Raw genomic sequence first — 12,289 nt, 5'->3', positions numbered from 1 at the left:
GTGAGCTGAATCGGCTCAGCAAAGAGTCAGCACAAGGCACAGAGCTGGAGCGTTTTGGGGGAGAATAGCCCACTTTGCTTTCAGCAACAGCAAACTGTTGGATAAGTGGTGCAGTAGCATGTAATAACTCACCAAGAAAACTCTGAAGATGTTTTTGAGGACTCTGCGTACACTGGTGGGTTATAATGAGAAGACAGTCTTCCCACTCTGCATGCTCCCCTTACTATTCTTAAAAAAACTTGGTTAGGTTTCAGCTGGCCCAGCTCCCTGACCAGCCCGTCCCGTGACTGCATGAACTGTGCAGTGCCAGTGTATCACAGAGCGCAATAAAAACAGGTGACCAACAGTGGGAAAAAACGGAAGGGCATGAAAGCCTCAGGGTTGACTTTAGCTTAGTTAAGCTGCAGTGAAACTATACTCTGTTCTGCACTAGGACTAACCTGGTGAGCTAGTTACCTCTGCTGTCTTCTGGTCCAAGTGCTGCCATGCTTCTGGTAATCACTGGAAGCAACAGTAGAGTCGCAGCCACCAAAGACAACAGGATGACTTTTATTCTACTTCTTTCTCACCAGGCAACTGACTTGAGAGGGGCCTTGCTACTCTTTCTAGCTGCAAGGGGCATGCTAACCATGCTATATACATAACAACTCAAAATTAAAAGAGGTTGACTATACAGCATAGTTGATTCTAACAGCAGAACAGAAGAGTATTTCAGGCTCTTCCCAAAAGACCATAATGTCTTTGGGACAGGGATCTTGGTTTGGTGGGACTGTAAAGTATTCATCTCAATAAGCTCATGGTCTATGCTAGGAGAATAAACAAAAAAAGACAGAATAACAAAAGCATTTTAAAATAGGGAGGTATCTTTTACCTTTCTTGAAAGCCAGACCCGTCTCTTTGACACCATTCACATAGAGCCGGCGAATCCCTTCCTCTTCCACAGAGGACAGTGAGAAGCCTAGGGAGACACGCAGCAACACAGTTAGGACAAGCTAATCATTTTCAGCATTTCCTAACCACCGCATGCTCTACTGATAAGGCTCTTTTCTCCACWGTGGGCAGAATTCTTGACAAAGCAGCAGCCCGCTCCTAAAATCCTTACTTACATAGCTAGCCTTTACTCATGAAAGTACACCCATGCCATGCAATCACGAACACTGCTTGTGTAAGGAAGGCTTTCAGCATGAGACTTCCCCCCTTCTCCCTTTTCTTAAAACTTTACAAATATAAAGGGAAAGTTGAAATATAGAAGTTGCTATAAGATAAACCTGATTTTAATTTCTGAGTTTATATAAATCATTTACAGTTTTATTTGAGGCTATCACAGCTGCAAAGTGTTGAACTCACTTCAAATTCTCTTGCCACAAAAGGTCATTTCAAGAAGTTTGCTGTTTGCAGACAAAAGCTGTACAAYGCAAGCCTGGAAACTAAGAATTATTGCTGGCATGCCATCCTTAACCCACTCAGGGCATAACAGTGCAGCATAACAGCAGAACATCAGCTTTTATTTTCTGAATTTCCTGGACTAGACAAGTTTGTAAAAATGCTCCCTCCTCTTCTCCCCCTTTCTTTTCTCAGCTGCTCCTCGCATGACTTGTTATTTGCCAAATCTCAGCTCAGCACACATTTTGTAGCTACGTTGTAAACCCACAGAACAGCCTTACAATGGAAGTATTGACACCACCTTAATTTTAGCAGTGCAAATGGTACTGTTACATTTGCTGCCAGTGATTTTCTTGCCATTTGGATCTGACATTGTGTAAGATAACAATGTGTAAAGGAAACTGTGTTTGGTTAAACAGGTTTTACTTATTTACTGTTGAGAATTATCTAAAGTAGAACATTTGCTTTTCTGAAACTTACTCCCTAAATGGGGATAGGCAACCATTTGGTCTCTTTTTTGTTTCCTAGAAAAACGTTTATAAACCTGTTGGGGGAGATATTTGTTCGTCATGGAATCAGCCATCAGCCAAGAGGAAGCAGATGTGCTGAGAGCCTATTCTTACTTAGGACTCCCTTTAAGTTGATGTTTATGAATGAGAAGTTATTTTTTCATACATCATTTAAAAAAAAAAAAAAAAAAAAGGAGGAAGAATGTGGCAGCCTAGCAGTTAGCAGCATATGGTGATCCATGACTTACTGAGCTACTTGGAACCTGCTTGTGGGCTTCTCAGTTCTGACTAAAATGAAAGTTGTGAAGCTTACTCAACACATCTACTTCAGTGGAGAGAAAAACTCCTGACTAAACAGAACAATAGAGGTAAAATATAGTAACTACTGATTGTCATCACTGCAAAGCTTACCTGGAAAATCCTAAACCAGAAGCATAGTGATGCATTTAGCAGAAGACTGCAGCTTGAGTCAGCACAATACAATACCCTTTTGAAATATAAACATTGTTTTACAGCATTACCTTCACTCAAACTACCACAGAGCTAAAACAAGGCTGGACTGCATCTCAAGTTCTTGCTGTGGCTAAACTGTGAAGAGATTAGTGCACCCACCCTGGCCCAAAGCTCCATTTCTCTTCTGTGAGAGGATAACTACCTCCTTCAGTCTGCCAAGGCTAAGTGCACGTGCAGTTGCTTTCTACTTTGGGTTTCAGTCAAAAACAACAACAACAACAACAACAACAACAACAACAACAACAACAAAATGAGCAGTAATTAGTGGGTGTAGGGAGCAATTACGTGTGCTGTTTAAGATCAGCTGAGTGATGCAACTGGCAACAGCCTCAAAGCGGTCACCTCACAAGTACACTGAGGTCCTCTGCAGACAAGGTATGTGACCATATCCCAGGTGTAGCTAAACAGTGTTTACTTTTGCAGTTGWGACAGCAGCTGGGGTACCAGTGCTTTCACATCCATGAACACCAGAACAGGGAACKGCCCCAGATGAGATATATCTTGGTCAAATACATATAAATGTGTGTGTGCATATGTACATACGTATATATATATGTGTGTGTATGTATATGTATGTACACATATATACATACTTATATACATAATGTATAGGTGTGTACATATGTGCTCAGCAACATCAACAGCAACAAGTTGACAAATCTAATAAAGATAAGGTGCAACAGGCTTGTCAGATGCTTCAGGAACGCCCCTTAGCACAAGGACACTAGTGGGAGTAGAAATACTGCACAATGTCCCAGTAATTAAGAACCAATCCCCAAAGCATCTCTGCTCACAGAAAGACTTACRCAGGTACTTAGATACTTTGAGACTGTGCAGTCATATTACTGATTAAGATTTTTTAAAAAATAAAACCAGTAGCAAGAACTCTTAGGCAATCTTGTTAAAAGAATTTATGCCAAAACAACAAAGCTCTGATCTTTGTGTTGCCGTAGCTCATGAACGTACTCAGCTTTCTCTCTACATTGTATAACACATATTGCCAATGTTAAATCTGCAAAGACACTATGGAAGTACTAAAAACTCAAACGTACTTAACACACAMGACTGGAAAGGATCTCAGAATGAACCCCAGCTTACACCAGACACCAAGGCACGATCAACACAGCTGTCCCCCCACATCTAAGCATTTCAGTATACACTTGTTACTGTACGGACAGAGCACCATTTCTATAAGATACATACAGAATATAGAAACTCTGCTGCCATTTAAAGTCAAAGTAAGTTTTGCCATTTCTTTCAATGAGACTCTCAGAGTTGGCTCTGGTCCGTTCAGCATGCACTCTGTGCAGGGTCAGGGCCGCTGCAATGATACGCTACACTCCATGTCTCAAACAGCTGATCTCATTTCACAGGMCATCACAGTGCATTTCATTGTCTTTCCCTTCTTTCACTTAAAAAAAGGGGGGGGGAAGGAAAGGAATAAACAGGAAATGCCGAGACATCTCTAATTCTTGCAGTGCTTTCAGGCACAGCATAATTTTTGAACCTATGGCCATTGCTGTGCTATTTACTATTTCTTTCTTAGGCCTTCAGGATTCAAACCGCAGTCAGTACCACTGCTTTGTAGCAGAGCTCAATACTCAAATGGCCTGCAGCCGTATAACAAGCAGTTTGGGGATTCAGAATTATTCTGGTCATTAAAACAGARTATTTAGATAAACACTAAAAGATGCAGATTGGTTGCCTGTAGGGTAGGTTGCAAAAATAATGTTAAAAAACCACAACGGAACAGTAATTGCCAAAACAAAGGGCAAACTCACTGGGCTGAAGGTCTAGCTCTTCAAACACTGGAAGGCTAAAAACTACCACCACCCTCAATATAAAAAGTAGGAAAATTACACTACATGTAATTATGCATATATGTAGTTATAGAATTATGGATGAAACATGTCAAATTCTGGGTTGAGAAGCCCATGATGGTTCTGTGTAAGGGCAGCGTGCACCACATCCCAAAACCCAAAACCTCAGGGACAGTTGGGTGAAACAGGAACCYCCAGTGGGTGCTGATGACAGGACGGTGAAAGGACCAACAAGCCTTTCCTGCAGCAGCTGCCCACTGCAGGGAGCGCCCCAGGGGGCCGGCCGGAGGTGGCCGTGCACCCAGACGCGGACGGGGAGCCCGTTGTGCCACCGCTGCAACCTCAGCTCTGCACCGGGCGTGCTGCAAAGCCGCCCCAAATGCCTTGAAAGAGATATTCACACTGCGAGTGACTGCCTGCAAAAGCAGGACGCTCTTTTCTGCCACGTCAAGCGGTGGTAGAGCCGTGCACGTGCCTCGGCCGCGCAACCTCCGCAGGCTGTGTTTTGAGGAACTGCACAACCAAGAAAGCGTTCGTCCTCTCTGTCACTGTAACTTTCTTCAGAGCTACACATCCCACCTGGTTCAAGCACCAGAAGAAACTGTGTTTGGCGCACTACAAATAAACGCCGTCCCGCTTCAGGGCAGGGGTGCTGCCTTTCTGCGGATGGCACAGAAATCAGATGTGCTGTTCAACAGGCCTTTCAGGTACATTAACGACTAGCAAGTAAGAGCCTGCTTACTCCAGAACTGACTTGGTAGGAAGGCGAAAACAGATCAGGGAGAGAAGCTTACCATAAATATCAGAGGATGCATCAGACTTCTCTATTTGAATGTGCTGAGTAATTTTCTGACAGATTTCTATTTCTTTGTATAGCTGAATAGAAAAAAAACAAAAAACAATATGTTACCGTGGGAGGACAGGTTTATTGTACTCATTTTGAACATTTTTTTTTTAATTACAGGAGAAAGAAAGGGACTGTGGTCATTATTTATTTATTGAGCAATTTTCTCCACACCTGTGAAATGTATTAGTAGTGCAGCTATGCTTTATTGTTAGGAACACATTTAAAGGAGAATGTGGCATTTTTCTACTGCCAACATAAAGGCAAGGATACATCTATTTTACTCAGTCAATGCAATTTTGAGCRCACAAGAAACAGGGCTTCCAATCCTGTTTCTGTATTTAATAATTAGTCATTATTTAACATTTGCTGCTCATATTAATTTAATAAGTCATTGCAGGAATTTAATTATTTCTAYAGTCCTAAAATTGCACAGAAGAACCTTGTTTCTTAAATCCATTTCTTAATTATAAGACTSTCAGATTTTATATACAGTTCTTTCTTTCAGCAAGAAGTTGCACCTTTAATATCCCCCCAAATCTTTGAAATCATCATAAACATCCTCACTGGGAGACCAGAACAAATTCACAGCTCCAAGTAATAATTTAGAWGCCTAAACATACAGTCCCAATTCACTCTGCCCTTCAGGTGCTAAGCAACACTTCYGCAGGGCTATATCCCCTCATCAGAGTTTGCAGCTTAAGTTAACAGGAACTGTGMTTTTCAATCACTTACATTCTTGTGCCTTGCGTCATATAGTACTCTATTCCAGTTCTAACAAACACCTTTGCATTGGTGCCTGTCGCACCATCTGAGATGGGGAAATTACATTATTCCAGACAAAGTCACCTGGGCCAGATATTTAGAGGCTCTGACCTGACATCTCTGGCAGTCAGCCCTGACGTACCCTAAGTCCTATACGAAGTCTGGCACAGCACAGGTTTGAAGTTGTTTTTCCATAGCACAGGCCAGAAGTTAAGTATCAAACCATCCTTTCTTCTTTGGAAAAAATAATAATAAAAAAAAATCACACCCACAGGTGACTGGGAGCCCTCAGGTAAATATTAATTTTATCTCTAGCTTCTATTGACACTTATGCATGTGYTTAATTGTAAATATTATGTACAACAGAGTAATCATATAACCAATTAAATTTTTGTATATAGCAGTGCTGTAAAATTCAATGAGGATGCCTTACTAGCTATATGGTTAAAATGTAGTTTTCAAGTATAGAAATCTATTATTAAAAACTTTTAAAATAGTTGAATGATATTTACAAAAATCACCATCAGATTCCAGCAGAGGTTTTAAAAAGACAAAAAGGAAAAAAAAAAAAAAGCAAAAAATGACTTCCACTGATTCTTCAGACACAGTATTTTCAGAACAAGAACTGCATCTGATCTGGGCAGCATCTAATGAAGGCAGCTATCCTGAGGAGCAGCATCTATCCTGCATGATCTGGAGCCAGTGGGGAGGGTCCCCGTGYTGTGACAAGGACATGGGAGCTTCTCACTGTCCACATCCCAAAGTGCCATTTCAAGCAAGAATCTCTACAAAAAGAGAGGCAAATAACTGGGATCCACAGGCTTGAGCTGAGCCATGCAAACCAGAGCGCTGGTCCGGGCAGCAGCGCTTACATCTCTGGGCCACGAGGACCTGCTGACGCTGGAGGCAAGCTGGATACTTGAGGCCACGGCACCTGACGCTGTGCCTCCAACGGCCCTGGAGGCACCGCAGGTCTCTGCAGGGAGACGGTGATGGTGTTACTCCAAAGGACGACAGTCCAAAGCAGTCTCCCTGCCTCGGACAAGGAAGGCACCAACTCATCTTTGCTCCACACGGGCAGATTTAATAACAGTATAGGGCAGCAGCTCCAGTGCCTTCACCCTAGCCTCATCCTACCAGCAAGATCTTTGGGGAGGCCTTCTGTCTCCTGGCTGTAATTAAAGCAGTGGGTTGCTTAACACAACAGTGCCACCTAAATCTTACCAAAAGTAGAGTCTGGCATGCAAAGCTTCAGCCAAAACATTCCAGCACTTATTTTACAATAAAAGGTACTTAAAGGTATTATTGCCTGGTAGAATACCCAGTGCTAAATACCCTCCACCTGAGCCCTTAGTGATATTTTTTAACACGTAATAAAGTGAGCTTGTGAATTCTTAAAAGATGATGTTAGAATACAAAGCATCACCTATAATGTTTTGAGAAGGAAATGAAAATAGATATTTAACCTCCATTTCTGACTTAAATTCAGCAGCTGATTTGCTCTGCAAGAAAAGGAATATCGTCTTAAGAAATTACGTTTACCTTTTCTGCAGTAATGTACTTTAAAAGCACTTTATTAGAAGAAGGTAGCTCTAGCAAGGTGACATCAACATTAAATGATACTATGAACAGCCATTCAAGAGAGTACAAAAATGCACGTGTTATTATATCATATTGCAAGAGAGTCATTTAATCAAACACTGAAATAAAAGTAATTCAAATTTTCCTATGACATAACCACACACATWCAAATAGGCAATCACCCAAATGGAAGCTGTCTTCATGATATTARGTTAGGTACAATCTGACAGTACTTATCTATATTATGATCTTTCAGCATGCACAGAGTCTCTCCCACCGTAGAGTTTTGGCTTAACTTTACATTTTGCAGAATAAACAGTAACTGATGATTATGTCAACTCTATAGTCCCTCAGCATCAGAAAAGTCACAAAAGTTCCTCGAGGCAATGAAAGTTAAAATCTGTCTCCTCTAAGTTTTAATTCTTCCCAGCTCGTGTTAATTTCCCAGTTTTAGTGCTCCACTAACACTATTTCTCACCGGTTCTTTTTCTTAACACTGATAACGGCAAACCCCAGAACTTAATTATTAAATGAACAAGAGCATCCGTAATTGGCAAAGTTTTGCTTTTTATAAATAAAACAGCTACCAATAAAAAAGGCTTTAAAAAGCTTTACAGTGTGCATGTGTAAAATTATAGAGTTAAAACATGACACTAACTCTGTTTGGTCTTTTTTTTCATCTCTCATTTCAGAATTCCTTTGAAGTCTGCTTTTGAGATGCATGATATGAAAACATCTGACCGAAGCAATTAGGAAAGCATATTTTCACACACAACTCCAGAGCTTTTTAACCTCAACTTTTACCTTCCCAGTTAGAAAAAAAAAAAGACAACAACAACTTACGCACTTAAACCCCCTTTAAAAAGTCAGACAAAGAAATCTAAACAAGGAACATTCGGACCTCAATGCTGTGACTATAAAGCAAATGAGACCCTCACACACGCACAAGCAAAACACCAATTCTTTCCTGAGGATGGAATGTGTTGGGAAACTGCTTTACTGTAGGCCAAGCTGCTATGGCCAGCAGAGCACTCTAATTGTAAGTAAAAAAGCATAACTCTGTAAATTACAGATACCAGATAAACACTAATTAATAGCATCCTACAAAGTGTCATTTAATTTTGCTCTGAATGCAGCATTACCAGTTCATAGATATCCTCTTCTGGCTTTGGTACATAAAATCGAATCTGGTTTTCGATCAGGAATTTAAGACGCAGGTAGTGAGCGGAGTGATCCAGCTGGTGGGTCTGCAAGAAGTGGAAAAGAGGATTTAGAAGAGAAAAGCAATGTCTCGAATTATCTACAGTCACAGAATGGAGAGGCAGTCACAGAGAGAAAGAAAAAGGTGGGACTGTCCCAGCACCATCTTTCATAAGAGGTCTAAGGATTTCCTGACCTAAACAGGAACCTGAACACTCTCTTCTTCCCCAGAAATTAAATGCTCCTGTCAAGGGCAGCGCTATTACTCTATGCAGCCTCTTCAGTTCTGTTTATTTGGCACTTCCACTCCATCCCAGGCTACTGTCAAACTAAGCAAACTTGATTAAAGCAGAATAATCAGAGCATACCTTTGTATATAAGTGCATTTAAAATAGCAAGGAAGAAAATAAATGTTCTGCTAACAATAAAAAAATGTAAAAGGAGATTTTTTTTTCCTGTTTGTTTTGGTTTTTAGTTTCTTCATAATTTAACAAGTAGGTATGGCGTGGAAAATTTCAAGAAGGTTTATATAAAAATACCTGTATATGTCCTCTAATTTCAAAACAGCACAGGATAGGTTAGCTTTAAAAAGTTAAAGAAGCCAAGAGTTGCATACTGGATTATGTCCCAGTGGAAACAGGTCACGCTATTTTAATGAATTAGTTATAATTAGCTGAGGAGATGGCATTTGGTCTGGGAGATGTTAACGACCTTTTCTCAGCACGAATAATAAGCTCAATTTAAGCAGAGGTTAATGCAGTGTGTAATCAAAACACATTAGAAAGATGATAAACACAAAGGATGTCATTCAGAAGTTACTTTCTGAAGTTCATAAACTGTTGACTAAAGCTAAGGAAAAACCCCAAAGCGATTCACAAATACAGCAGATAAATTCACCTCACCGTCACTTTCAGAATCCCATTACTACGTCTTACACATTTCTCTTACCATTTTCTACTCAGAAATCTCTAAAGTTTCTTAGGCTTTAGTAAAAGCAATGGTCCATCTGAAAATTCATGCAAGAACATCACTATTTCCGACTCATTCTCTGTTGGCCTCGTGTTTTTTTGAAGGTTCGCTCGTCCAATTCAAGCCAAGATGACACACCGGGACTCAGCTGACTGATCACACAGCGCGGATTATGAGTAATGGGCAGCGAGTGACTGTGGAAAAGATCACACACCGACCCAGCAAAGCCTTCCGCAAATATTCAGAGAACGCTGAACATTTCTGAAAGTCTGGACCGGCCCATGAATAGAAAAGAGCTACCACAAAAAAACTGCCGACAGGCCTATTGCTGCGTTCTGCATATTGCGACTTTCAAACACGGTCAGCTCAAAGACCAAGGTCTCCTTATACGGGACTGAGTATCCGAAATGGGACAATCTCCGTAATCTGGACAAATACYTGGTTAATTACAGCAATTTAAAATTTAATCAATGGCCAAAATAAAAATAGCTGAATATAGAAGATCCTCACCCTCTCCCCTTTTTTCTCTTTCTTATTTTTAGAAAAACATTTCCCGAGTTTCACTCATTGTYTACTGACCATTTTTACCACCTTCCTCTCTTACATGCACAGACGTACAAATGTCCCAGAAATAAAAGGGAAGCAGAAATAGTGTTAATTGTTCAAAAACGATACATATAAGTCCTAGGTTAGCTGCTGGTCAGATTAGTTTATCATCCACAGACACAAACAGTCAGACACAAAAACGTCTTGCACATGAATTAATTTTTTTAAAAAAAGAGAAGAGATAAAAAAACACAGATTGCACTGCTGTAGTCAGAAGGAAAATTCTCTGATAAGTCTCACTGAAAGCATGTGAAATGCTTGAGTGAGTCATTTAAAACAAAACTAATAGGGAAAAATATTATAAGGAAGGAATATAGTAGCAAAAAAAGGAAGCAGGCAACCTAGCAGCCTCTTCCTACCACTCAACTCTGTCTTCCCGTGGGCTCTTGTGCCAAAGATCTCTCACATATGCTGCATTGCATTCACCTTCCGATATGGCCAGACGGGGCTACTGAGCAAACCACCCACCGGCCAGATTTAGGCTGACGCGTTAAATGAAATCTAATAAAGTTCTGGGTTCAGAGAAGGCACCCACCCATAGCTGAGCATTGCTGTAGCTTCCAAAGAGCAATTCTGAACGCCTTCCCTATCACAGAGAATATGCAAAGAGATATTTTTCAGTGTGCCAGAGGGCTATTTAGAAGGCCAGCACAAATCACAATCTGTTGTAGGGGGATGTAAATTTATGCAGCCTGGGCCTCAAGTCTTTTGGGTGCAAGACAGCTTCAGGCCAGAAGCTGCATTAGCTGCACTAGCAAGGCACAGAGCCCCAGTTAACCTGCCCTCCCGCACGGCCGGGAGGCACGGCGTGAGCCCCCCCGGCGGCTACACGGCCTCCAGTTCAGAGCAGCCGCCCGCCCCGGGGCGCCGGCAGGGTGGGCTCACGTCTCCCTGCAACGCGCTCCTCAATTCTTGCTCCGATACCACCTCGAAAGAGCAGCTTTCCCCATAGTCAGCTTGATCTACAGTCTGCCAAAGTCAATGAAAGACCTTCTGCCTGCTTTGATATGGGCACTGAATCAGGCCTGGAGCAGAGCGCCAACGCTCCCATTTTCACATGGGTCTTTGCAGGGACATTTGCTTAGGAAAAAATTACCTCGTGCTGGCCGTTTTAGACGTTAGGAGGGAGCCAAATACAAAGATGACAGATGCGGTACTAGAACGCTGATATATTCCAAAGCACAGTATTGTCTAAAGGGGTCACTGAATAAAACTCCTGTATTTTGAGCCATTCACTTACTCCAAGAAACACCATTAGCTGTGGTGGATGCCATTTATCCACTGCAGCGCAACCTCAACCAAGTCGAGAAATGCAAGTCATCACCATTAAAGTAGAAATGGTGCAGCACATGAGCCATAACATCTCGTTAATTAAAATCTGTATAGCTGTGGTGAGACCTGCTACCTAGAAATTTTACATTAGTTAAAGTGTTTCAAATAGGGGCACAATTTTCTACTGAAGTGAAAGGACAAGGTCCTCTTAAAGTGGACACAGCTAGACAGCCCTAAATGTCCCTCTTTAGCCATTCTTTTTTGTTGCTAGTCTAGCTGTATCCATATGTGGGAAGGTGGGAGCAGAAACAGTACAGCTTTAATGATACTAATATCCTTTTGAGACCACCCAAAGCACCTTTTAGCAGTCCAAGTAGGTGTCTTGGTTTATTTATTTCTCTCCTAATAACTTTGGCTATGTCTGCACTACATTAAGCAGCTAATCCCATTTAAAGCATAACTCAACAGCTTAACTGAYATGCTCTTGAAGAAGAATTTACAGTCTGGGGTGCAATCCAATTCAACAAATTTCCATCAATGTAGAAGTTCAGCACATAATCTGAACTATTTGTCCATTTAGGCTCCCATCTTGCTAAAGCAGGGGTGTAGGCTCCTCAGAGGGCAATTCAGGCTGACTTAAGACAGGTCCGAAATGGCTGGGATTGTCATTCTCTCAAGGGCCTCCTGCCTTGGCGAAGGATCAGGATGCAAAGGGACTCGTAACAAACGGTGCTCCCATCTTCGGGAATTCCTGCCCTCCTTATCCCAACGTAACTTAAATGCACATTCTTTCAGCTTGATGTGGGAAACCCTTTCATTAGCACTGA

At 41.5% G+C, this 12,289-nt stretch overlaps 1 protein-coding gene across 11 annotated transcripts in view; it reads right to left on the bottom strand.

Annotated features, from left to right (window-relative positions):
* The window catches only part of TIAM1 (TIAM Rac1 associated GEF 1), a 199,509-nt gene that overhangs the window by 37,895 nt on the left and 149,325 nt on the right, over positions 1-12,289 (bottom strand). For all 11 annotated transcript variants that reach the window (XM_085297797.1, XM_085297805.1, XM_085297804.1 and 8 more), the window contains 3 exons: positions 8,558-8,662; positions 5,020-5,101; positions 872-958 (listed from right to left, as the gene is read on the bottom strand). In XM_085297797.1, coding sequence (XP_085153923.1) covers positions 872-958; positions 5,020-5,101; positions 8,558-8,662 — 274 coding nt within the window. The remainder of the gene's footprint in view (positions 1-871; positions 959-5,019; positions 5,102-8,557; positions 8,663-12,289) is intronic.

This window comes from Rhea americana, unplaced genomic scaffold (assembly GCF_003343005.1).
Source record: "Rhea americana isolate MKP2758 unplaced genomic scaffold, rheAme1 scaffold_130, whole genome shotgun sequence".
NCBI classification, from domain to species: domain Eukaryota; kingdom Metazoa; phylum Chordata; class Aves; order Rheiformes; family Rheidae; genus Rhea; species Rhea americana.
The sequence above is the reverse complement of the archived record's forward strand: the minus strand, read 5'-3'. Positions and strand labels throughout refer to the sequence as shown.